The 26,372-nt window shown below is 43.9% G+C and overlaps 1 protein-coding gene and 2 long non-coding RNA genes across 3 annotated transcripts; 2 read left to right on the top strand and 1 right to left on the bottom strand.

Annotated features, from left to right (window-relative positions):
* Nucleotides 1-5,858: 5,858 nt before the first annotated feature.
* CAPZA1 (capping actin protein of muscle Z-line subunit alpha 1) lies at nt 5,859-25,107 on the bottom strand. Its single transcript, XM_045014102.1, has 10 exons — nt 24,994-25,107; nt 16,063-16,126; nt 14,698-14,749; nt 13,618-13,681; nt 11,931-12,137; nt 11,373-11,452; nt 9,895-9,973; nt 9,241-9,312; nt 8,363-8,425; nt 5,859-7,597 (listed from the first exon to the last, which is right to left on the bottom strand). The coding sequence occupies exons 1-10, from the start codon at nt 25,030-25,032 to the stop codon at nt 7,457-7,459; spliced, it is 861 nt and encodes a 286-aa protein (XP_044870037.1). The 5' UTR covers nt 25,033-25,107; the 3' UTR covers nt 5,859-7,456.
* LOC123368887 lies at nt 10,499-13,676 on the top strand. The gene is made up of 4 exons (XR_006578924.1): nt 10,499-10,606; nt 10,652-11,200; nt 11,808-11,917; nt 13,518-13,676. It is a non-coding gene; the product is annotated as an uncharacterized LOC123368887 (long non-coding RNA).
* LOC123368886 lies at nt 22,153-24,461 on the top strand. The gene is made up of 3 exons (XR_006578923.1): nt 22,153-22,705; nt 22,869-23,005; nt 23,804-24,461. It is a non-coding gene; the product is annotated as an uncharacterized LOC123368886 (long non-coding RNA).
* Nucleotides 25,108-26,372: the final 1,265 nt, after the last annotated feature.

Below are 26,372 nucleotides of genomic sequence, written 5' to 3'. Positions count from 1 at the left end.
CCAGCTCTGCTGCTGGCTGCGCCCTGGGCGACTTTGGGTGGGTTACTTCCCCCTTCTTTGGCTCCGCTCTCCCCTCACCTGAGCCACCTTTGCAAAATGCTTGAATGCTGAGGATGGTTCCCCTGGTATCTCAGGGAGAAAGCTCCTCTTTGGTGGCCACGGGATGCCAGGGCATATGGCTGCTAGTCACTCTGGCACAGTGTATTTGGGACCCGGCTAGCTTTCCTTTTCATAAATTATAGTCTGGAGATGCTGCTGTCTGGAGACATAGTCCCCGAAGGATGCTAGGGGACAGGCTGCTTTGACTCCGCAGAACTAGCGCCGTCTGTCATGTTAGTGCTAAGAATATCTGCATGGATCTTGCTGGCCATGAGTCAGTCCAAGAATGTTTGTAAATCTATTTCTATAACGTACCCAGTTTAACTAAACCAGTGCTTGATCCTGTGCACCTAAGTGTATCCCGAGCTGCTGTATTCCACTTTCCATCAGTGGCTCTCAGAACACTTCATGGAGGAGGGCAGTGCCATTATCCCTATTTTACAAATGGGGAAACTGAGGCACAAGGTGGGGACGTGACTAGCCCCAGGTGTCCCAGCAGGTGAGTGGTAGAGCCAGGATCAGAGCCCGGGTCTCCTGGCTTTCAGGCCAGTCTTCTAGCCATTAGACCACACTGCCTCCCCAAGGGTCCATTATGCACCTTTGTAATCACAGGTTCTGCTAGACACACTGGGCACTTGATACAGATTTGAAGTTTAAGCAGTTGGGCCTGGACCTTGCAAATACTTATTCAGGTGTTGACCTTAATGCATGTGAGTCATTCCATTCCATTCCTCATAGGGTGACCAGAGAGCAAGTATGAAAAATCGGGGCGGAGTGTGGTGGGTAATAGGCACGTATATAAGAAAAATCCCCAAATATCGGGACTGTTCCTATAAAATCGGGACATCTGGTCACCCTAATTCCGCATGAGTGTGTGCAGGATCAGAGCACAAAGGCTACACGCCACCCTGCTACCCCAGCGATTTCACTGCAATAGCTTTGGCTTGACAGGGCAGAACTTGGCCTGTGTTTGCCGTTCTGGGGCTCTCCGCAGAGCGAGCCCTAACTTTTGAGCGTCCCCCCATTGGTACTGTGCTCGTCTTACAGCTCTGCAGTTTTCACTCCCCAGCACAGAATGATCAGTGCCTTTTAAAAATGAAAACCCTCTACCACAGCCTGGTGCACCCTAATCAACAGGCTGGTGACTCAGTCACTGGATGTGAGTAAACTAGCTGATGGCTCCCTCCCTCAGAGAAACGAAAGTTAACCTGGCTCAGGAGAAGGGCGGGGAAAGAGGCAGCAGGGAAGAGACCAGCCAGCAAATCCCTTTGTGCCTAGGGAGAGGGCAGGGGCAGCAGGTTTGTAGAAATTTTGGTGGTGCCCAGAATGCCCAGAGCCTGCCCCCCCCACCTGCCTAAGGCCCTGGGAGGGGGTTTGGGTGGGGGGAGGTCTGGGGTGCAGGTCCTGGGCTGGGGCAGGGGATTGGGGTGCAGGAGGGGTGCAGGCTCTGGGAGGGAGTTTGGGTGGGGCAGAGGTTCTGGGGTTCAGGCTCTGGTCTGGAGCAGGGGGTGAGGGGTGCAGACTCTGGGATGGGATGGGTGGTGGTGGTAAGAGGGAGGAAGTGCAGGCTCTAGGAGTGAGTTTGGGGACAGGAGAGGGTGTTTGGGAAGGGGTGGGGTGCAGGCTCTGGGATGGAGTTTGGGTGCAGGCTGGGGGTCAGGGGTGCATGCTCTGGGAGGGAGTTTGGAGGCAGGAGGGTGCATGCTCTGGGAGGGAGTGTGGGGGCAGGAGGGGGTGCAGGTTCTGGGAGTTTGGGTGCAGGCTCTGGGAGGGGGCGTGACACTTACCTGGGGCTCCTAGGCAAGGTGGGTCAGGGGTCTTCACGCACTGCCCCCCCCCAGCACTGCCTTTGCAGCTTCCCATTGGCCACAGGGGCGCTTGGGGTGGGAGCAGCAGGGAGACCCTGCCCCAGGCCGGCAGCCAGGTGGAGCGAGCAGGCAGCAGCTGCTCCGCTCTGGGCCGGTGGTGGTGGTGGGTGAGGGTCCCGGGCCCTTTTAAGTTGCACGGGGGGAGAGACCCGGCTTCAGACAGTGCTGGAGCCAGGCTGGGCCAGGGATATTCCTGCTGCCAGGCACAGAGAACTCCCTGCCTATGGGAGAGGGGTGTGTAAAGAATGGGCCATTCTTCAGGGTGAAGTTATTACCTTGCTATTTTCTTCTGTGGAGTATTCTGGGAAAGGCAGCCAGGTTAGGGAGGCCAGAGGAGAGATTGATGGAGCCCACTGCGTACACCAGGGAAGGCTGGCCTTGTGGAGAAGGCATTTTTTCTGGGAGCTAACTCTGTCACTTGTTCACAGTGATATCTTGGGCGAGTCCCTTTGCCTTTCAGTGCCTCAGTTTCCTATTTGTACACCAGGGACATTGTACTTCCCTGCCCCAGAGGGAGTCAGGGGTGTGGATAAGGCTCAGATGTTACTGGAAGATGGTAAAATAGTCAGGTTTCTAGGCAAACTATTGTAGGTCCCCATGCAGTGGGTGTAATGCCATTTATTCCTTTGCAGGAGTCACTGGAGGAACAGTCTTTAGGGGAGCATTGTAAACTCCCAGTAAGTGGGAGAGGGCTGGTGGGCTCATGGGTCAGCCAAGGGGGTGATTTAGAGAGGCTCTGTTGCTGAAGGTTTGTTATAGACTCATAGATGACGTGTCTCTCCACAAACTGGCTTGTGTGTAATTGACTCGCTCTTGTAGGTGTGGTTTTGGGTTTAACTCAGGTTATGACTTGATTAGCACTAGGCTTTCCCCTCCCCCGCTGCCTCTGAGATTTCCCACTGGTGCAGCTCCCCCAGCAGTGGCAATGGTAAGACAGGGGTCCAGGTGGTTCCTAGCGCTGCCGCTGAAAGCTGGTCTGAGAAATTTTCTCACAACACGAGTCGGCTGTAACAGAACCTCACTGTACAGGAAGCAGGACTAACTTCTGAGGACAGCCCCAGAATGACCCAATCCAGGTTACTGTCATCAAAGTGCACAGCCCTGGCCTTCACCCACTCGATTAGAAAGGGAATACGTGGGCGGGGGTTTCTGGGACCCTCAGAGCAATGCAAGGAAGGAATGCTGAGTGTGAATGGGTTCATGGAGAACACTTTGTAGTTCAGCACCTTCCACCCAACGATCTCAAATGCTTTGCTAACATTGTGACAACAGAGATGCCGACCATTTATGCAAACATCTTTACCTTTGTCCTCCCGTCCGCATATGGTTTGCTCAATTACTGCATATTGTCTCCGTCTAAGGCGCTGTCTATTTTACAAGTGGCACCAGTTTAACTAACAATGGATTTTGAATTGATTTAGGACTTTTGTCTACCTAAGGAGCTGTTCCTGACTAACTCCATGTGTGGATACCTTTATTCTGGAACAAAAGTGCTTTTTGTTCCTGTTTAGCTTAACCCACTTATGCTTTCAAAGACTGTCCACACATGGAATTCTTCAGGAACAGCTATTGCACTTTAAATTCACACCCTACCTTACGCCTCATTAACTTTCAAGCGTAGACAAGCCTGTAGTTAAACTAGTGCAAACCTCCTCTACGAGGCTTTTACATCAATTTAAATATGGGTTATAATGAGTTAGAACAAGCAGATTCCTTACAATCCTTAATTAAATCAATTACACCAGTTTTTCTATTTTTTTTAAATCAATTTTAGTTAAGCTGGTAACACTGACAAGGCCCTAGATTGTGAGCTCACTAGTACAGGGAGTCTCTGTTGCTTATTTGAACAGGGCATTGTCCAGTGAGGTTTTGATCAGGTCCTTAGATGCTACTGCAATAAGATGATTGAGCATCAATATGCCCCTCTGAGATAGTTGGTAAGCTTCCCATTGTTTGTTTTAAAAATTGGGGAAATGGGGGCAGAACAAGGAAACAATTTACCCAACGTCACACAGGAGAGCAGTGGCAGAGCTAGGAACAACCCAGAACTCTTGCTCACAGCTCTGAGCACGCTCAAGTTACTGACAATCACATTTTGTTAGAGATGACAAGGTGAGTGAGGTAATAATATATTTTATTGTGGTGGTGCCCAACTTTATTACAAAGGTGGGCCACAGAAACCTAAGCACAACCTTATGTGGGTCAAACAGATTATCTATCAGGGGCTGACAGCCCAAGCCCTGCTGTGGGTCTTATGAAATGGTCTGGTGGGCCCTGTACGGCCCACAGGCTAGAGGTTGGGCACCCCCTATTTTATTGGACCAACTTTGCTTGATGAAAGAGACAAGCTTTCACAGCATCCTACTGTATATTTTGTTGGCATACATTCTTAAAGTGCAATACATTAAGGCTTATACTGAAAAGGGAAAGAGGATTAGAAAATACTGTGCACATATAGCCGGATTTGAGTTAGTGGCACAATTTTAACCTTTTGGAATTCCCTGACACAAATGTTTGATCTTGAAACTGTTACGTTAATGCTGGTGGATATCTTCACATGTAGTCTGACGGTTATTTAAAAGGGAAAATCTGGAGGTAACCGACTTACACAATTCACTTGCAATGGATATGCCAACAGACCTTAAAACAACCAATTATTGTGCAGATATGCACAATGTTTATTATTCCTATTTGTACCATAATGTATCTGACAGAACCCTGATTGCTCCCAGGAGTTAGCTGCAGCCGTAATACACTAGCACATGAGTTATTGAGAGTTTGGTGGATACCATAGAACATATCAAGGCACTACAGGGACAGACTGTACAAGCCCCATGTGCAATATTGGAATAGGTGAGGTTGTTTTGCAGTCCTCACAGGCACATGAATATTGTAGCTTTCAGTTCAGGACTCCAATTCTAATATGGTTTATATGAGATGCTGGAAAAATTGCTGGTAGCCTAGTGTATAGTAATGCTCTCACTGTTGCTACCCTAAACTACTCATATCAGGATATGCATCATTACAGCAAGATGCAGAGCTGAGTTCCTGTAGCAGTTAACTGTATTTTGATTAGGCACAAATATCAGCTCATAAAGGACAGACACGAGTAGCCCTAGAACAAAGACTGGTGTATTTCTACCGGAATAGATGACACACAGGATGCGTGAGGGATGAATGCCTGGATATTCCGAATGGCAAATACAAATATATTTTATTCTGACAAAACTTCTCACAAAGAATGGGACACTGACACTCTTATTTTGTGGTACTGCTGAGCAAAACTGATGTTTAATGCACAACCTGCCACTTTTTCTTTGCATTTTTAAAAATAGGAAGACCCCAGCCAGTTTAAAAAAGACCTTGGGAAAGGCGTAAGGACCACGAAGTGTAAACGAAGCAGAGTGAACTAGCTGGACAGATTTCATTTAGCAGTGCATCCACGGTCTGGCTTCTTAGGCCATGTCTACACTAGCTAGCGTACCGATTGAGCTGTGCCACTGTAAGATCACTTGTGTAGTCGCTCTATGCCGATGGGAGTGAGCTCTCCTGTCGACATAATTAAACTACCTCAAACAAGTGTCTCCAGCCAACGTAGTGTTATCCACACAGGCGCTTCTGTCGGGGTAACTTATGTTGCCCAGGGTGCGGTTTTATTCATACCCATGAGTGACATCGTTTATACTGATAAAAGTGCTAGTGTAGACATGGCCTTAGAGAGAGAAAATGTACTTCTCTCTTTCAGGGGAAGCTGCTTCTCAATCACTCAGCTGTTTTCTGTTCTATGAAAAATGGAATAATTTAGAACAAGTTTTCAAAAGCAGATATTAATCCCAGCGTTCCAAGCATAACAAGAAACTGGCCCCAACAGAAAGAGACAAAGATTGTGAGTGATTTTTCTCTCACTTGGGTGCAAATCTTTTATTTATCATTTAATACACCATCCATTCATACACCTGTGGTACAAACTCTAGGAACCTGCCACAAAGCATTAAAGCACAACATACCTACTATTCCTTAGACATTTGCATTTTTAACTCTAATATTTAATCTCCAACCAGACAAAATGTCTCAGCAGTCACAATACTAACAAATTTTAACAATAGTGGGGGAAAAAAAGAGAGAACTAACTGGATTAGCTGTTCTGTAAAAATGCAGATGTCTATTAACCACACTTCCAGGGAAAAGAAAAGCCAAAAAAAAAAAAAGGTTCACTTAGAGGGAACATGGAATCTTTGGGTTTAAAAAAATTACTTACACAGAAAATCTGGCCTTCTTGAGATTTCTGTAAGGGATCATGTAAACTCATTTCAGATATTAAAATCTAAGCCTATAGGCCCATTGCTATGTGGAGATCAACAGCAGGCATATATGGGAGATGCGTCTTCTCTGGCATTTGTTACAGTTTGCAGCACAGCAGCTTGAGCTGTTACCAGATCTGACAAACTTACTGAAGTATCTGGAGGGCTGTATAAGGGTGCAGGGAAAATACTCCCAACACCACCTGCCTGTATTTATAGAAGGGCTTTCAGGGCTAGGAAATTTTCCAGCCAGTAATTACAGTGACTCCCAAACAGAGCTATATCATCGAACCATGAATGTGGTTTAATTCAAATGACCTACCAGTAAATGCAGTAACAGGAAGTTTGCATGGCAGTGTGGAGGAAAAAAATTGCTGGCCCTAATGCTAGGCTTTCATTTGCTTGATCTAGGCCAAAACCTGAGCGAAGCCAAGTGTTGTGCTCCCTGAAAGCAGCGGTCAGGGGTTAAGACAAAAAGGGAGGGGCCAGAGGGAAGGCGGTGGAAAGCCCTTGAAACAAGAACAATTTGCAATATGAGTCTGCTGTTTTTAAAAATGCAATAACTGCTTGTATGAAGCAATTCAATCACCTATAGGTGTGAAGCAATTATAAATTAAACTCCTGCCCTCCCCCATTGTGTAACTGTACCCGGTAGACCATTGTGTAATTGCACACCTTAAAAGGCAAGATTGTAACAAAAGACTGGAAAATACCGAGGAGACCCTAACTCAATTACATCCATACAAGGCAAGGTCGCAAAAGGGTGCTGGAAAGTACCGAAAAGACCCTAACTCTTGCCCTGTATTGATTTTGCAATGTATTCCAAATAAGGTAATTATTACTCAAGTATGTGTAATTTGTTAGTGGTTTCAAGCTTTAAAAGCTCCTGTATGGGCTTTGCTTCGGGGGAGCAGTTCCAATAGCCGCTGCCCCCAGTGTGTTGGTGTGTAATCAATAAACGGGCCTCAGGCTGAGTCTGAGACTGTGAGTGAATTTTTCCACAACAGTAGGGGAACACAAAACACAAAGACAATGCTATTTGTTCAATAGTTCTCCTTGGGGCAAGAAAACTTGTTAGCTTTGAAAGCCCTAGCAAAATGCCACACTGGTTTGGAAACCACCTACTTGGCATACAACCACATTTAGTTTTTTGTACGCTACCATTTCATCAATCTCATCAGTTCTGCCTTAAGCATTTTGCATTTCTTTTCCAATCTTGTAGCTGAGGATTTTGTTCCAGTCAATCTTGGTGCGAGTGACGGGCAGCTGCCGACGCAAGGCTTTGAACGTGGTGTCGGACATAGTCTGATAGTTTTCACTGATTGCCGTCTGCAAAAACAACCACATTGAAAGTGTTTTTCTAAGCAGAACTACTACAGCAGGAGGATGGATGCTTTCAAAAAGCATTACTCCGTATTAAAGCCAGGCATGCTGCATACCAACTAACTGATAAAGCAAACTTAGCAGGGGAGTGTGCATATGTTGAGAAAGGGTCTCTTGCCTTCTCCTCCTTCTCAAGTGAATTTATTTGCAAAAGGCCTTCTGGAAAGGCCCCTTCTTACACACAGAACCAGCATTGCATGGGGAGCTGTAGCAGACCTTTCCTTAGCAAAGGCTCTTAGTCACAGGGAGGTGGAGAGGAGAGTTCAGGCTCCCTGACTCACCTGCTCCCTGGCCTTTCTGCTGAGTTTGCCAACAGCTGTACGCAGTGTGATCTTCTCAGGAATTGGAATCAGTGACTTTGCACCTTCCAGGACCCACTCCAGTTTCTTGTTAATATCCTTTAAAGGGACTTGCCATACTGCTGACTTTATTTCATTTGTTTTTAAACACTTAGATAGCCCCATAACTGTGCCTGGTGGCTTACAGATAAACTACTGTCCCTGCTCCAAAGAATTTACAATCGAAATCAGATAAATTGACTATGAAACTAGAAAAAGAAGGCAGAGAAGAAAGGACAAGGGGCAGAACAAAACTAGAGCATTAATCTTTCATGTTCTGATTGTTTGTAAATAGAGGGAAGTATCTTTTAAAATATTCATGAAAATAAACAAGCCTAATGGAATCACAGGGATCCCTGCTAAATTATCTTACCTGATACTCATTTTCCGCATGTTCTATGATTTTAATAAATTCCTTGGCTGTTTGGACATCATTCTACAGAGTCAGAGGAACAAAATTTACTTTCAGGTTCAATCAAAAGGCTGAATATAAAAATCTATTAAATGGGTTTCCTTCTAGAATGAAATTCTGTAACTACTTAGCTCATCAGCGATTAGGGAAAGACAAAGCTGACAGTTTCAGGCCTACATCGGGCCAGTACCCATTAGCAACTGTGCTGCTGCTCAGCAGGGAACAGAGGTAAGAGAAGCTGACATTAAACACACTATCCAGTGCAAAGTGAAAGACAGGGCTGCCCTCTAGTGAGCAAAAGAGAACTGGGTGTTCTTGATACAGAACAGACTTGTGAACAGACACCACTGCCTCCCTTTTCCTTCCGGCCTAATTGTCATTACAAGACTGTTACCTTCTCTTCAGCACCGGGGTGAGGACACCCAAGCACTTGTTGCAACTACATTTGCCTGGCCTTGGTGCTGAAGGATCAAGATTTTTCAGAAACATGCTGCTGTATTTTGGTTCAAATTCTCCCTTTTCCTCCCACAGAGAAGAGAAGGCGACTAGTTTCCTCCATGGCATATGTGACCCCTACTCTAAATGTGAAGAGCATACAACTAACACCCTGCAGCGTGCCTCTCACTACAGTCTTTAGTTTACAAGCAGTGTAAGAAGCTGGGTTTCCCACAGGCCACTGCATGTGTTGCTGCTGCATTGACTTGTCAGCCTATAATTTGATCAAAAGCCTTTACAGTAAGTGACACAAGAGTGGAGTCATATTTGAGAGCAAAGCTGCCCTTGGGGACATAAACCAACACAGAAGAGCTGCTGAAATGTTGTAAATTCTCCATACTCACTGAAACCGTTAGAGAGTCTTGGATGTCTTTATGGCTAACTAGCTGCACGTTGCCATCTTCATAGTAATGAACCTGCACAAAGAAAGAATAAGCCCAGTTTATAATTAACATTATATTGTGGTAATACCTAGAGGCCCCAACCGAGCCAGACCTCCATTATGCTAGGCACTGTCCACAGACACGGTCACAATGTTGTGACAGTTTTCTCAGCCTGCAATAGAAACTAATTAAGGCTGGCTGGATTTTCCAAGGGGTTTTATTCTCAGCCAGGACCTTTCAATATTACGCTAATATAGTAAACACTCATTACAGCTTGGATGAGAGCAGGCAATAAAGGGTTCACAGGACAGCTTGTAGGCTCACTCCTGGTTAGCAGGGACCAGTAGTGAAGTGCAGAGCTTGGATGCACATGGTAGTACAATCCACTAACACTAAACAATCAGGACAGATTTTAGCTATTATAACTTTCTTTATAACTTACATTCCTTTAGTATTTTAAACAGCCGATGCACAAGTCAGCAGTCATGAAGTGTCCTAGTTTAAAATGACATCTTTGTGGACCTCTAAGGATTTCTTTTCTGAGTCAAACCCATAAGAACTCCTTGAGAAGCAGCGATGCAACCGATGTGATTGTTGCTGAGCAGTGTAACTAACCTGGATCTTCAGCACTGCAACCACCTGAGCCGCAGGGGGCGTGATGGTAAATTTCCACTCTGATCTCCAACGGCCATTCCTAAAAAGAACCAAAGCACAAACTGACTGGGAAAGAGCCCAATGTGCGGCCTCTGCTCGTCTTCCAGCACCCTGTGACCACATTCAAAGGCCTCACCTGGCACCTCACTCCATTGGTGCAGAGCAGTTCAATGCATCAGTACAGCTTGGGCTCCGAAACAATGAGGGCTACAGCTCCGTGGCTTCACTAGTGCCTCTTTCCCTGGCTGGTTCATGGAGCAGCACAGGGGCCTCCCTCGGAGCAATTTCATCCAGCTTGCCATCAGGCAGGCCAGAAGCAGAAGCTATCGGGAAGTGGGCAAGGCCGGCAGCAGAGGACCTGTTCTGGATCAGCCTACTGCTTGGGAGCAGGCACGGAAAGGAAGAACTCATGCTCAAAGGGCTAGAAAAGGCAGGAGCACTGTAGGAGCAGGATTTTATAATTGTACTATGAGAATTAATGTATGATTTGAATTCATCCTGCCAGCCACCCTTTTTGAAAAGCAGAAAGGACTGACCCTCTGGGTCTATGGGATTCTGTTTCCCATATGCATTACAAATTGGGCCCTTTTAGTTCTTTGTTTTAAGGCTTAGTTAGTAAGAGACAGGATCCTGTATTGTGTCTTATGTTAAGTAGATTTGAGGAACATTGAAGGTCTGGGCCTCAATGTGAATTGTTTTGGTTATAAAATTTAGCAAGGTTTAATTTACAATGTATTTTTTGCTTGATATAAAAAACTGCTGTTTGTATCCTCAAAGGTCTCTGTAAAAGACTGTTTGTGTGAATGAGGAATGCATGCATCAGGAAAAGATAAGGTGTGAAGGCCACTGTTAACCAGATGGTCAAGAAAGGAGGAGTGAAGACACTTATAGAGACTTATTGACGCCAGAGAACCATCAACGCGCATCCATGATTGAGGAAGGGCAGATTGATGACCCTGAGGTGGAGGCTGGCACCCCTAAAGACAACTGATTAAATCAAATCCGGGACAGGATGACCCTCTCGGAGGTGTTTTGGAATGTTAACATCAAAAGAGAACACCAATTAAGGAGTAACCGGTCATAAACTGACACAGCAAAATCCATAGATTTCAACAGAGAAAAAGGACTTTAAAAACAGGGTGCTTTGCCATGGGGCTTTGGGTTCGTCTTGCCACCACTCCAGGAGCATCGGATCACGACCGACTGAGCCCGGCTCCCCTCTGCAACCAATCTGGCTGGCCACTAGATTGATCCAGACTCTGGACTGGTAATTATAAACATCAACTGGCAGGACTGTGTGCATGGTGTGTGTGTGTGACGGAAAAGCATATGCTAATTGCTGTATTCTCAATAAATGTGGTGTGTTGCCTTCTCTCCTATAAAAGATCTCATGTGCTTTGTTTAAGCATAACAGCACGAACACTTGAAAATATTCTTACCAGAAGTTTTTGGGCTGAAACTGGTGGCTCTCAATACAGGCAATAATTGTCTGCTGTCCATCTATAGTCTTGCCGTAAACCTGAATTCATAAAGAAATGAAAAATAAGCATCACAGTGCCAAGTTCTTGCTGCGTGTATTCCACCAGCTTTGTGTTCCTAATCCTGGGAACACTAGATGGAGCTTCAATATCCTGCTATACCACAGCGTTGAGCGAGAGCAGACAGTGCACATATACCATTAGCTACCTTGTCTATGCACACACACATTACTTCCCTTTCCTGGTCAGCTTAGCACTGGAGAGGGCTGCAAGGTGCATTCATGCAAATTTACCCACAGGTGATTGAGGTAATTAAGGGAAACATTTTGCCACTGGTTTACACATGATATGACTGTGCACACAAAATCTCTGCACCCTCTTGTCTTTGCTGTACAGGAATAAGGACCTACAAGACAGACACTCACGAAGATGCGAGCCCAAAATACAGTACAAAGTCTCCCTATGGGACTAACAGACATGGGGCAAAGAACCATCAATGAAATAAGGTAGGTACTTAACAGTACAAAAGCCACTGGGATAGTGATCTTTCACATATGCTCTCAGCGCACTGTCACAGGCATCTCTCCATGGCTTTAGAGCTGCTTCTGTGTCCTCAGGATGGGGATCACTCGCTTCTTTCCTTAAATGATCAAACTTAAAGGAAAGTTTGTTCCTTGGGTCCAAAAATCTGCCATTGCCCAGGTCGCCGTGTTCTGTAATTAAGACCTGAAAAATAAAGCGAAAGATTGAAGCGCTTCCTTATGCTGATTTAAATGTCACTTTGCTCTTCTGGGGCTCTTGAGTGCAAGTTTGCTAGATTTCACCACAAGGCGCTATTTGTTTCAGATGAAACCTTATGATCTGAAGTGCCCTCTCCTTTGCAAGGACATTAATGTTTCTATGGTTCACTTAATGATTTGGGGTTTGCTGTGAGGTCCTTGGACAAACTTTCCCTCTCAGCATGGTTATGTTGTAGCTATCCAGCCCAAAGATGGCTGCATTCAGTGATGCTGTGTATACAAAGCTTACAATGTTTTTTGGGATCCTTTGTACGAAATACAAACATCAATTATTCTGCTTCTGTAAACTATAATAGGATACCTCAAACCCCATTTCTTTCTCCTTCCTAGAGGGAAGGGTGGGTGTACCTCAGGGTTCCATCATTTTCCTCTCTCTTCTTCCTTCCATAAGCCTCTATGTTGCAGCAACTCCTCCTCTGATCAAGGAGGAAGAGTAGATGTGGCTACTTCACTATGTATCAGGTTTAGGCTGGGGTGAATGGTCTTGAACAGCACAACAGGGCATTCCCTGTCCCACCAGGAGATCAGTCATCTCAGGAGCCAGACCAAGCAGAAGAGCCAAACCTCCTTCTCACAGGTTATATAGCTTCTGTCAAATCTGCTTCTATCGGCAGCCTAGTACTGCTATAGTTCCCATGCCTGCACCACGGGAACCCTCTGGCACAAGGGGACACTGGGATGCAGTTCCTGTATCAGCATTGAGCTCAGAAACAAGAGGCAGCCAAGCCTGCTTTCAGTCTCCAACAGGGATCACTTTCTTCCTCCGAAAAACGGAAATTAATTATACCCGTTGTGAAACTTAAGTCTGTAACTATCAAGAGGCAAAAAAATCCCCAGACCATCTTTTGGAGGGAAACGGGAAGTTCTTTAGTTTGTGGTTTTATACAGGAGAAGGGAATGCAGAAAGGCTGAAATGATATAATGGGAGAGCCAATATATTTGGAATAATTGGATAAGGAGGGGGTTGGTATAGATGGATATGGAAAAAGAACATATGCTATGTTTTAAGAGCCTGATACTGAAACCAATGGGAGCTGGGAGTATGCAGCATCCGAGAGCTGCTAAACAGCCCTAAAAGAAAAGCATTCTTTGCTCACTCTGCCTCAGGCAAGACTTCCACTGGCTTTAGCAGGGAGTTGTGCCCAAGGAAGAAGTATGGAATTAGCCCCATTTGGTTAGTAACAGAGAGCATGGTCACAAGGAAACATTCAGTCTGAGGCTTTTCTGTAAGGAGAGAAGTTTGCTAAGTACTGAGTGCAAAGAAAAATGTCAGGTGATCAGAAGATCATATTTTCAACCTAACCAGAACTTCCCATCCCGATCGTTATGGAAGGACATTGTAATACCTGCCGTGATGGATACCAATCTGAAAACCTGCAAAGACAGACAGCAAAACTTTGTCTTACCTGATCATCATACCCCTCGATCTTCACGGGAGTGAACTGATCCATGTTATATTGGGCAAATGCACTGTTAATAATTGAAAAGAAAAAAGGTAAGCTTTAACTGTGCAATCTTTATTATTTATATTTCACTGAGGGATTAATGAATACAAATCCCAGTACAGAGAAAATGTCCATGTTTAATACTTTCATAGACAGTGCTCTTGGGGATATTTTTTGGTGTGATATCGAAGGTATGAATTGACCTGGGGTAAATGACTGGTTTCCTGTGATGGGAGCAATATGAATATTTTGAGACCTTTGGTATAGCGCAACCAACTATCACTAAGTCCAGGTTTACACTACAAACGCCCATCGGTGTAACCACGTCGCTCAGAGGTGTGAAAAATCCACACCCTGAGCAACGTAGTTATACCAACCTAGCCCCCGGTGTAGACAGCGCTAGGTTGACAGGAGAGCTTCTCCCATCAACACAGCTACCACGTCTTCACTAAAGCGCTACAGCGACACAGCTGCAGCACTGTACCTGTAGCAAGCCCTCCGTCCAGCTTGCCTGGGGGACAAGATAGACTGGCGTGCCCAAGGGGACTGTCTGTGACTCCGTGGTATGACTGTTTTTGTGCTTCAGGAGTTCACACTTGTTACTGGGTTGGTGGAAGCTAATTATAGAACATACAACTAGCTGGGGTCTTATCTCTGCTTCTTGACATCTGCCCGCCCTGAGGATGGCATTCACCATCATGAGCCACTCCAGACGGCATGACAGGTACCAGTCCTCTGATGATTTGAACAAAGATGAATCATTCCTTAGGATGCTAAAAGGTTACAATATATATATATATATGTTGGCTCTCCTCATGTGTTTAGATTCTATTATAACAAAGGTAGTTCTGCTTAGACTTTTGGGAGGTGACCCTCCACCTTTCCATGTGCTTTGGTTGGGAGAGGGAAATTACTGTACATCACCCCCTCCACCAACACTACAATTGATCGCAGTTCACATTGTTATGTCATTAGACTGAAAAAACACATGCTCACACACTTCCTTAAAATGTTCTGAAACCTGTTTTAAACAATACTTACTGTGCTGCCCCTTCCCTGAGAAGATTGTCATTGTTAAGCAGTAACCGGACATCTAGAGAAAAGAAAGTTCAGACAGAGTATCAAATGTCTGTCTTTGCACCCTAAAACTGAAATGGAAGCAGAGGCTCAACAAACATTACAGTGGCTGTAAATCATTTTACTAAACACTGTGTGGTTGTATAATGGAACTAAATTCTTCCCTCCTTGCTGTCTGTGTGATGGTTCTGATTAAAGGCTAGTAAAGCATAACCATGCTAGGCAGAGGGGCTATATCACTATAGTGGATCGAGCACTGGACTGGAACTCAGGAGACCTGAATTCTACTCCTGGCTCTTCTATTGGCCTGCTGTGAGACCTTGGGCAAACCATGCCTCAGTTTCCCCATCTGTAAAATGGGGATAATGATGCTTTATAAAGTTCTTTGAGATCTACTGATGAAACTCTACATAAGATTATTATTAGTAGTAGCAGAATAAGAATTAATCATTTTCCATTTTCCATTATACTCTCCATTTTCATACATTCACAGCTTTCTGAAACATGTACCTTTGGGGCTGTAATTTTCTTTCTTGGTCACTGTTCAAAACAACTTTTTTTTTTTCATTATTAAGTTAAAGAACTTCTTTAGCCACTTTTGAGTTATGGTAGAATGACAGTAAACCAAAAACTCTTCTGGCTCTAACAAAATTCCAGTCACACCATTGTTGAACAGTGAAAATGGCTCCTGTGGTGTTTTCTGATGATGGAGTCCAAAATATATGACATAAATGGAAAGCTAGTTACTATTATGTCTCCATAACATAAACTTCAGAGTACCTGATGATATCCATTTACAATTAGATTTTACATTTGTCTGGTAAAAGCCAGTTTAGAACATTTACTATTCATCACAATACCATCAAGTCGATGCTGTACCAAAGCAGCAAGGTGAAATGGCATCCAGACAAAGGATTTTGCATTGATATAAATGGCTTCAAACAGTTCAGATCAAGCCTGAAAGGTACTAAGGAAACAATAGAACAACACCCATGTGAGAAGCACACATAAACAAAGATCACAAAAAGATTTACATTAACCTAAGATCCTAGGCCATGACTCCAAAAATGGCTGATTTGGGTGCCTCAATTTTGAGGCGTTTAAGTTGGGACACTTTAACAGGGTCTGATTGTGCTGAGTATCCAGCCTCTTGTAAGATGTCATAAGGCCGTATTTAAAATCATTAGCCACTTCTGAAAAATCTTGGCCTTAAAAAGTATAGCCCCTCTGCCAATCATATTTTGTGAGGTACCTTAAATATTTTCTTTCTGATAATAGCTGAAACCTGGAAAATCCTATGAGCTATTTAATTTTCTGTTATTTACTCACCATTAAACACTTCATTAAATTCTCCTGGTGGTGCATGAGTGATGAATTTTGCAGCTATACGCACCTGCAGTAAAGCAGAATAGTTATTAGACTAAATTCCATAAACAGTGCAAGTCTTTTGTTTAGGTACCAACAAACTGCAACATATTTACACCAGCATAGCTCACTAGCAGAACGGAGTGTTACAGTTATAGATAGTGCTACTATTTATGGACAGATTTAGGCACAAATTTTCAAAAGCGTCCTTTAGTTAAGCTCCACAATCTGATTTTTATTTTTTAATAATTTGGATGGATAATATTGATGTTTATGTTTAAGTATTTTTAAAATTTTTATCAGTGTAAATTTTCACAGTTGCACAAAATTATGGGTTTTATGCATTCATTTTGATGGTCATAAATTTAGATTTTCACAATTTTAGGAAATTATGTGGGGGTCAGGCAATTATTATTTAGTGACAGATGTTGAAAGTCAAAAAGTTAAAGCTTTCTAACAGTTAAAATACAAACTGTCACTATCATATGCCAAAATACACAGTAAAGACCCTTAAATCAAACTCTAACGTTCCCAAATAGCATTTTTCTTACTTTGCCCATCTGTAAATTTTGATGATCAATGGAAATAGTGTGTGTGTGTGGGTGGGTGTGTGCGTGAAATGAAATTGAGGGTTACTGACATTTACAGATAAAAATCTAATCCTTCTAAGCCTAACATTAGTTTTGTGTGCTTCCAGTTCTGGGGACCCAACTTGAGACTTTGGGCCCGATTTTTCAGAGTATCTGAGCACCCACAACTCTAACTGAAGTCAACAGAAGCTGCAGCTGCTCAACACCTCTGACAAATCAATCTCTAGGACTCCCAAGATGGTCACCCAAAATTTGTGAACACTTGAAAACGTGGACTTTGCTTTGTAAACACCCTTTTTGATCACAAACATCACCTTAGACACCAAACTGCTCAGCCTGCACAAGTGCACACAAAATTAGCCAACATTCTCCCTTTTAAAAAAATCTAAGAATCTTCTTGTGACCTAACAAAACACCACTGAGTTCCACGGCTTGGAATTGCCTGGAGGTCCATATGTCAATTACGTACAGAGTGAGTTACCATTGTCCTGAGAGGGGTGGAGGGGTCTGCTACTAGATGACAGCCTACTGGATAACTGTGTAGCTAAGAGGTGTAATATACATGGAGAGAGCAGAGGGTTGCCTGTGATGTAATTGCATTGCTGCTGATGACTGGTAGGAGGAGATGCCACTGACCACCAGGAAACAAGCAGCATGTGATAGCTGAGAGAGGAGATGCCTTCCAAGAAGGAAGACAAATACCCTCTCCCCACCAAGTACCATGGGACTAGAAATTTGCATAAAGATGTAATCCTGCCTACTTTAAACACAATTAGTTATGCTTTACAGGCTTCAAAGGGAAAGTAATTGAAGTTATAAGAACTCATGGAAGAAAGTGTAAAGATACAAAGTGAGAAAGCAGGGAGCGATGGAAACCTACAAAGTGCAAAAGTGGACAGTGATGGAAAGTTACAAAATGAAATTGAGATGTCAGCAGAGGGAGACCCTTCCTCAGAAACAAGCCTCCATATTTCAACCAGTGATTTCTCTTGCATCTGCTGTTGTGCGATTCTAGTGAATCACACCACCCTGAGCTGGGGGCACACCTCCTGCCAACACTGCCTGGCTTTGTGATGGATGTCCTCCAGAGCAAACAAGTGTCTATAATGTAGAAAAAAATGGGAAGAGCTCACAGAGGTCAAAGTTATTCTCAAGCTAGCTACTGAAACATTATTTCCTGAGCACGTTGTAAAGAGACTCGGCCTGATTAAGCAGATCAGTGATACAACCCATGGCCTTAAGGCTTTTCACAAACACTGGAAGGATCAGAGAGTTAGTCAGCAGTGAGGCTGGGCACTTATCTCTAAGTTTTTGACCTGTTTAGCTACTGTGTCAGTCTGATCAGGACCCTCTTGTTCTTGCAATCTAGAGAGCAGGAGCCACAGTCTAGAAAAAAGTAGCCACAGTTAAACCTTTTTACTGGAGCTAAAGCATCTCAAAATACTTACGGTAAATAAAAGCAGCCACAAAACCTTTGGGAATACAAAGTAGCAAACCCTAAGCCAACATTATTTCTGCTGCATGCACTGAATACCTCTTCAAAACTCAGGATATTGAGTATGTATACTACTTTGATTACACAGGTACGTCTCTATCTTTCATCCACACAATATGACCTGTGCAAGAAGACCATAGAGTGAATATGATCAGGAAACTTTTAGACCTAAGACCTCCTATTTGGAAACAAGGGAGAAAATTTCTATTTAAGCTCATCTAAGCCTATCAATTAGTTGCTAAGTTTGCACAGAGTTGACTAGGGATTCATTATTGGACACCATGGTTTATCATTATCAGGGATCCTAGCAATCCGTTTGCCATGGAAAAATGTGGATTTTGCATTTTTACAATGAATCTTGAGTTTTTACATTTTGTGAAAAAATAAAAACGTATACAGTAAACCCCCGTTTATCCGGGCCTCCATAATCCAGCTCTCCGTATTAACCGAACCACCAGCTGCCCAACGCTGATAACTCTTGCGGTCAGCCCGTGGTGGCTGGGGCATGGGTGGTCAGTCCCTGGGCACCTGGTAGTTCGGTTAATATAGAAAGGCAGATAATGGAGGCTCGGATAAATGGGGTTCTACTGTACATCACTAAAACATTGATACCTATACATATTGTGGCTAGGGAACTAGTTCAGTGTTTCATTTTAACCATGGAAAAACATGGATTTTTGTGAGGTTTTTTTAATCGGATATTTTTTTTTTTTTCAGTCATGGAAAGCTAAGATCCCTGATCATTAGTAATGCCATGTTACACTCTCTTCTGGAATTACTGTTCATTTGGAGTCTCTGGTTAAGGAAAAAATTGAAAACAATTCCACACAGAATGTGGAACCATTTCTGGCATATGTCAATAAAGGGACTTGGTGCCATTCTGTGACACATAGTTAATTCATTTGTCTAGAAATGTGTACTTCACTGATCGTTGTACTGTGGGCCTATCATTAAAATTCACAATGTAGTGAAAAAATGAAGGCATCTGGAATCAGAAGCACTATGATAAAGATCTGAGCAGGCTGATGTCAGAAGAAAGTAATACCTGAGATTTCCTGAACTCTGAAGTAGGAAAGGAAAATCAAAACCACCAGTGAGTTCTAAAATGTATTGAATGCTAGTGTGTTGTATCATTTGAATTCACGAGGCTTTGGTACTAAGGCAAATTTGTTTCAGTCTAAACAACAGATTCCCTAATTCCAAGCTAGGCTTTATGGTTTGCACAGTACCTGAGGGAATGTAATGTTACTGGACAGGACTCTGGAGGCAAATAGACTCAGCCACACAATTACACTGCTCCCTTTGAGGCTTATATATAAAACATACCATTTTTTTCCACTTAGTTTTACAGTTATTCCTAGCTTTTGATTATGGCAAAAGCTGGCTAAGGCTTTCTTGCTGGATAAGGCATTACATTCATTGTCTTCAGCTGATACAGCAAGAATTGTTTTAAATTTGTCCTGTAAAGGACATTCTGAACAACAAACCAGAGTAGTACAAATATCAAATTAATCATTCAATTAATGAATCTGCAGGAGCAGAGTTGAGAGGCCAACCCCCTTTAAAAACATTTTTCTGGCGTCTAGCTTGTAATTCCACATCCTTCAAAGGGATTTAAAACACTTCACTGACAGGGGAGGCATTGTCATGCTTTCTGGGTGCTTTCCCATCCTACCAGCATCACCTCCATCTTAGCTGGACTGAGCCTGAGCAAGGTGCCAGTGTCACAGATACTTGAAAAGCAAAAACTATTTATACTTATTTATTTTAAAAATTATGATGTTTTTAATGCCCAAAATATTTACATTAGTTTGAGTGCAACTGACAAAAGAATAAAAAGGCATAAACACGGGTATGAAGTGGGATGGAACGTTTGCCCACCTTAACAGTCTAGGGGCATGTCTTTACTAGCAACGTTAAAATGCTGCCGCGGCCATGCTTTAACGTGGCCGTGTAGTTGCGGCACCAGCTTATAAAAACCCACCTCCACGAGAGGCGTAGCTCCTAGCACTGGTGCACTGTCTATACTGGTGATTTACAGCACTGAAACTTGCTGCACTCAGGGGGGTATTTTTTCACACCCCTGAGCAAGAAAGTTGCAGCGCTGTAAAGTGCCAGTGTAGACAAACCCTTAGTTTCTTTCTGCTTTTTGCTGAAACATGCCAGACATTTAGAATTGCTAAAATGTGGTTTTTTCTATTGTTTAATAAAATCCCACTAGCTAAATAACTCTCATTCTAGTTAGAGTATCTAATATCCATATAACTTCTGAAAATGTGTAACAGAAAGCGTTAGACTATCCTCAACTGTGATCAGGATTACTGGATAGTAACTAATATAGACATTGCTGTTCCCCAGTTTGCCCTGTAGACTTTACTGTGAGCCCTACCCTACATGGCTGATGTGTGTGCTTTTCTTAGAAAGTACAAGCATAAGCATAAACATAAGGTATGTCACTCTGGAAATGTTAAAGCATTACTACAACTGCTGTACTCAGAGGACACACACAACTTCATCTAACTGATGCCAAGATCCATTTAAATTGGAAGGATCAAAGCAGGGGATATAGTCCCCCTACTCCACTTCCCCAACTGGACACAGTCACTCTTCCAACTGAGCTCCTAAAATGGCAGCTGGATAAAAGGCCATTAAAAATAATTACACAGTGCCTATATTTATGCAACATCTTGGTAATTAGATAAATGATGTGGCTGGTCATTAATGCAGCTGCACAACTGCATTATACTTGGGGCCCTGATAAAGTAGGACCTTATTATAGTTAGGAAGACATAACCACCTCTCTTTTGGTATTATATCCCACTATAGACCCAAATTCTGCCCTGCACCTATAGTAATTTGCTTCCTAAAAGATTAAGTCCAGGACTCAAACCCTGAATAAACCACAACTCCTACGTACACTTCAATCCATAAGTAACTTCTCCCACTTTAGTAGGATTGGTGAAGTTAAATAGACAAGACAGTGATTGACAAATCTACATTTAGGACAAGTGCCATTAAAACAGCAGCCATGAGCAAAACACACACTGCAAAGACATGTAATCATTTTTATAAAGTGTAACTTTATCCTCTCCCTCCCCTCCCTTTGATCTGGAGCAATTAAAAAACAGGGAAGAAATCATTACTCTACACAACTGAAAACAGCAATGTCTACCCACGAAATGGAAGAAGCAGACTTTGTATGTGGTAAAGAATTTAATCCTCTATATCAAGCTTCCGCATTGTTGTCACTTTGGAGTCTCTTCGCCTTTGGGTGTCAGCACACTGATAGCATGTTCATCTGCAGAAGTATGAAACTAACACTATTTCTGCAAAACTGACCTACTTCCTGGCTCATCATTACCATTTCAGGTATCTCTGCAGAGTGCTAGCAGAAACTAACTTCCTCTTTCTAAAATGGGGAAAGCATCAAGTAGTGAAGTCACTTGACCACTATTTTTTTTTAAATGGAAGCAGAAAAAGAGGGTGACAGTACAAAGAATTCATAAAAAGCCAGAGCAATATACATTCAAAAAGTCTTGAATATGCAGCATACACTTCAATTATCCAACATTTACCTGTGACTATGAGGGACAACGAATAGATACTTATAGATGTGACAAACTAGATTAGTTCATTTTGCTTGGTCTCTCAGTGATGTGCACTGATTTTTTTTAAAGTCAGAGCAGTTAAAGCTAAGCATTTAAAAAGAGAAAGTATATGCAAGACAAACAACGCCCTAGATTTGTCAGCAAAATGATTGCAAGGTTGTCAATTGGTTAGAACAGAAGACTATGAGCTCTGACTTCTATTCCCAGCCCTGCCAATGTCAATGATGCCACAGGCAACTCATTTAATCTCTGTCCCAATTGGGGAAACGCCTACTGAAAGGGGTAAAAGATGGCTTAATTTATTTTGTTAAAATCTTCAGCTGAAATTCAATAATGAACTATAAAGTATAAATAGCTGAAAATGGTATAGAATTTACTCAAAAGAAGGAAATATACAATCTTATGGTTAGAATTTATACTATACAACATTGAGCAAACTACCCTAACTAAAGGACTATGAGTCCTGTGGCTACAGGGCAACTCTTTGTCGCTTTTTACAGATCCAGACTAACACAGTTACCCCTCTGATAAAGGACTATGGGTTATTCTGATGTAAGTCTCTCTCAATTTCTCTTGTTGAAGCTGTCCCATTTTGTATATCTAATTAAACATTCATTAACCCACAGACAGAATGAGTGACTCTATAAATCGGTAGGTAGGACACTCACCTGATAAGTGGGAAATCCTGGTTCAAATCCTCTCTCATCAGGCAGAGGCAGGATAACTGAACCAGGGTTTCCCCATCCCACCTGAAAACCCTAACCACTGGGCTAAAGGTATTAAAGGAGGTGATCACTCCTCCATTCATTTTGTGTAGAATTCAGCATGCTCTGAGGTTGCTTAGAGGGCCCAATCTAGTGAGCACAATAGACAGGGCAACACCTGACTCAGTTTTTGATCACACTGGGGCTTAGGTATGAGACAGTGGTGCAAGTGCCCAAAGGCTGAAACATAAGCATCTTAAAAACTTTTACAACAAAAATTTAAGTGCCTACAGGGTTAGGCAGCAGCTGAGTGGGGGCTCTGTGAAACACAGTAGAGCCTAATATTTTTTTATTTTTATTATTTTTTTTGTAGATAGGGGCCTCTATGTTCCTTTGCCTGGTTTGTTCCTTTCTTTTGTTGCAAAGGGTCACTAACCTCATTGATTTAGGAAGAGGCCTGGACTAAAGAAAGCTACAGAAACAGAAGACCAGAATCACCACAAACACCAGGTATCACTTATTGGGTGTTTAGCTTAAAAACTGCTGTTTGCAAATAGAGAAAACTGTTAGAAATTAGCCTTTGAATTGTTCAGAAGCATATTTTATCCCATACTACTAAGTAGACTAACATAGTACTTGCACTCAAAGTCATGAGAAGATAAATAATGCAAAGTACCAAAATATCAGAATTTAAAATACCAGTGTTTAGCTAAGTAAAGTAGGTCTCCATTTTTAGTATCAACATTCAGCAGGTAATTCTAGCTTCCAAGTGAAAGGAAAGCCAGGGTAGTACATAATAAGGATCTGCTTCATAGATTCATTTATGAGCTGAACCTGGTCAGAAAATTTCAAAAGAATATTGGAGGGTGGTGGTGGAGAGGAAATGAAGAAAAGTTTTAAAAAAAATTAACCTTCCCAATAGCAGTTTAAAACACTGAAAACAATTTGTTTTGAGTTTTATGAAGAGATCTGGTGATCTCATTCCATCTTTCTTGTATCTACTCTTTGTGCCACCTCTTGCATATGACACCAAAGTTTAATCAACGAGAACTCCTATTGCTAGCAGAAGCAGATTAAGGAACTGACACACCCTGACTGACCAGATCTGGAAAGAAAACTGAGAACAAGACAGCGTTTTTATACACTGTAGTAGCAAGTAGGCCATGTTCCGTCTGCCTACACAGTGTGCTGGCAAATTCATGTTCCTGAACATGTCCCAGACTACAGCCATATACTCCCAGGTTATGCAGCTAAATTATGGTTGTAATTTCTTACGTGTTCTGAATTTTCATTGTGTTCTTTTCATAGGGGGCTATCAGAAGAGGATTTAGAAAAATGTCAACTAAAGATGATAAAGGCAAAATGAAAACTTTAGACTAGTTAAGATTGACAATATAGATGTAGTCAGTGTATTTGCTTTGTAGGAGAGGCCCTGTCTGCTCTGTTGACACTAAATAGTCCAATGACTTTTCCTAAGAGATGAGGCTTGTCACAAGTCTTCTTCCAACTTGTGTGCTAGCTGACTTCCAACCTGAGGTTGGTTCATTCAGTGGTGGTGCAGGAGTTGAGACTTACTAGAAAAGGACAAGACAACAATAAGAAAATGGACATTTTACAGTTTTTTCCACAGTCACTGAAAAAGATACTTGAAAGAGCATTTACACAAAAACCTTAGAAGGAAACAATCATCACAAGGAACTGACTGCTCCTCTCCTGGCTCTCTACTAGTGACTGTCTAAGGTCTTCCTCCGAATGGCAACTGGAAACAGTCCAGATGAACTGTGCTATTCCCATAGCAAGCAGCAATTCCTATCCCATGTCTGTGAAGTAATAAAATGTGGAGAGAGACACCACCATCCCTCCCCCCACTATTAGACACACTAAAAGGGGAAGGAGGCACTACCACCCCCCCCCTGTGTGCCATCTCCTCTGAAATGAGCAAAGGGGGAGGGGGAATTCTAACAGGAAGGGGATATAGTTATGGGGAGGGGAGTGCACATGCCAGACTGAGTCAAAATTAGCATAAGAGGTTTTCTCCCTCTCATGGAGCTGTGACTATCTTCCTTTTTGGAGGAAAGATGATACAATAGGGGGCTCTCTTCCCTATGGGGTAACAGTTCACATAGGTCCTTGCCCCTCCTCTATGGAGCACCAGGGAGATATATTGTGTGTGTGTTTAGGGGTCTGTGCCCTCTCTTTGGGAGGGCAGCAGAAGGGGGTATTGGAGGGGTGTCTCGTCCCTAGCTAGAGAGGGATGTGGGGGCATTAGAGAGGGTCTCTCCAGGCGGGATGAGGGAGTAGGGGAATAGTGTCAGGGGGTCTCTTCCCTGGACGTGGGGGGTAGTGGGAGAAGTTTCTCCTTCTATAAGGGCAGGGGGCTGCTTGGGGGGTCTCCCCCTGCCGTAGCGCGGGGCCGAGGTCCTGTCCGCCTAGGGGATGGGGACAGCGGGGGGGCGCTACACCGTAAGCTCAGGGGAGGCAAGAAACCCTGCCCCTACCTTCTCCTCGTCCGACACCCGATCCTCGAAGTCGGCCATTTTGCGTGCTTTGGCTGGGCCCCGCCCCGCCGGCCACCCCGTGCAAAGCACGCCGGGAACTGACAGCGGGGGATGGGGTGGGGCGACCGCCTATCCGGAAGTGCCTGGCCGGAAGTGCTTCCGGCGCCATCTTGATTGTGGGCAATCGTGGGCCCCGGTAGTTCTCATTGACGCTGATAGGTGCCATCTCGGTCTTGGGCAGTGGCTCAGCCCCGCCCTCTACCCCTGGTGCAGTGACCTCGGTGCGTGGCGCGTCCGCACTGTTGGGCGCGGCGGCTCTTAAAGCCCCAGCTCCTGGAGGCAGGGGAAGGGCATTAGGGGAGGTTCTGCCCGCCTGACTGCAAAGGGGAAGGTGGGAACGTGACTGAATCACTGAATGCGTTGCCAGCCACGGGAAAGCAAATGAAAAGGCACCACAACTGCTTCCTAATCTCACGATTTTTGTTTGCTTGGGGTTGGCATGTACTGCGTGGAGAGGCCCCACGCACGCCAGAGGGGTGCTGACACTGGCACAGCCAAGCCTCATCCCCGGGCAGTAGGGGAATGCGGTCCCTAAGTATTGGGTAACCCTCAAATCTCACATCCGAAGAAGTGAGCTTTAGCTCACGAAAGCTCATGCTAAAATAAATTTGTTAGTCTTTAAGGTGCCACAAGTACTCGTGTTTTTTCCCCCTCAAATCTCTAGTCTGGGACATGCACCCCAAAATCCCCAGAGCAGGGTATGCACCCCCAGTACTGTGTGTACCCCCTAAATGGTTAGTGAGGGCTGTGTGCCTCAAATCTCCAGAGCAGGGCATGCACCCCCAGTACTGTGTGTACCCCGAAATGGTTAGTGAGGGCTGTGCGCCTCAAATCCCCAGAGCAGGGCATGCACCCCCAGTACTGTGTGTACCCCCAAATGGTTAGTGAGGGCTGTGTGCCTCAAATCTCCAGAGCAGGGTATGCATCCCCAGTACTGTGTGTACCCCCAAATGGTTAGTGAGGGCTGTGTGCCTCAAATCTCCAGAGCAGGGTATGCATCCCCAGTACTGTGTGTACCCCCAAATGGTTAGTGAGGGCTGTGTGCCTCAAATCTCCAGAGCAGGGTATGCATCCCCAGTACTGTGTGTACCCCCAAATGGTTAGTGAGGGCTGTGTGCCTCAAATCTCCAGAGCAGGGTATGCATCCCCAGTACTGTGTGTACCCCCAAATGGTTAGTGAGGGCTGTGTGCCTCAAATCTCCAGAGCAGGGTATGCATCCCCAGTACTGTGTGTACCCCCAAATGGTTAGTGTGGACGGTGTGCCTCAAATCTCCAGAGCAGGGCATGCACCCCCAGTACTGTGTGTACCCCCAAATGG

The sequence above is a fragment of the Mauremys mutica genome, chromosome 4, assembly GCF_020497125.1.
Source record: "Mauremys mutica isolate MM-2020 ecotype Southern chromosome 4, ASM2049712v1, whole genome shotgun sequence".
Classification (NCBI taxonomy): Eukaryota; Metazoa; Chordata; order Testudines; family Geoemydidae; genus Mauremys; species Mauremys mutica.
Note: the sequence above shows the minus strand (reverse complement) of the source record. Positions and strands in the feature narration are given on the sequence as shown.

Excerpts from the sequence above, each read along its gene's own strand:
- CAPZA1 (XM_045014102.1), bottom strand. The coding sequence starts at position 25,032 with ATGGCCGACTTCGAGGATCGGGTGTCGGACGAGGAGAAG. Across the intron at positions 14,750-16,062 it reads ATTTAATGAAGTGTTTAATG|ATGTCCGGTTACTGCTTAAC; the intron begins GTGAGTAAATAA and ends TCTTTTCTCTAG. Across the intron at positions 11,453-11,930 it reads ATCCCAGTGGCTTTTGTACT|GTTTACGGCAAGACTATAGA; the intron begins GTTAAGTACCTA and ends TTATGAATTCAG.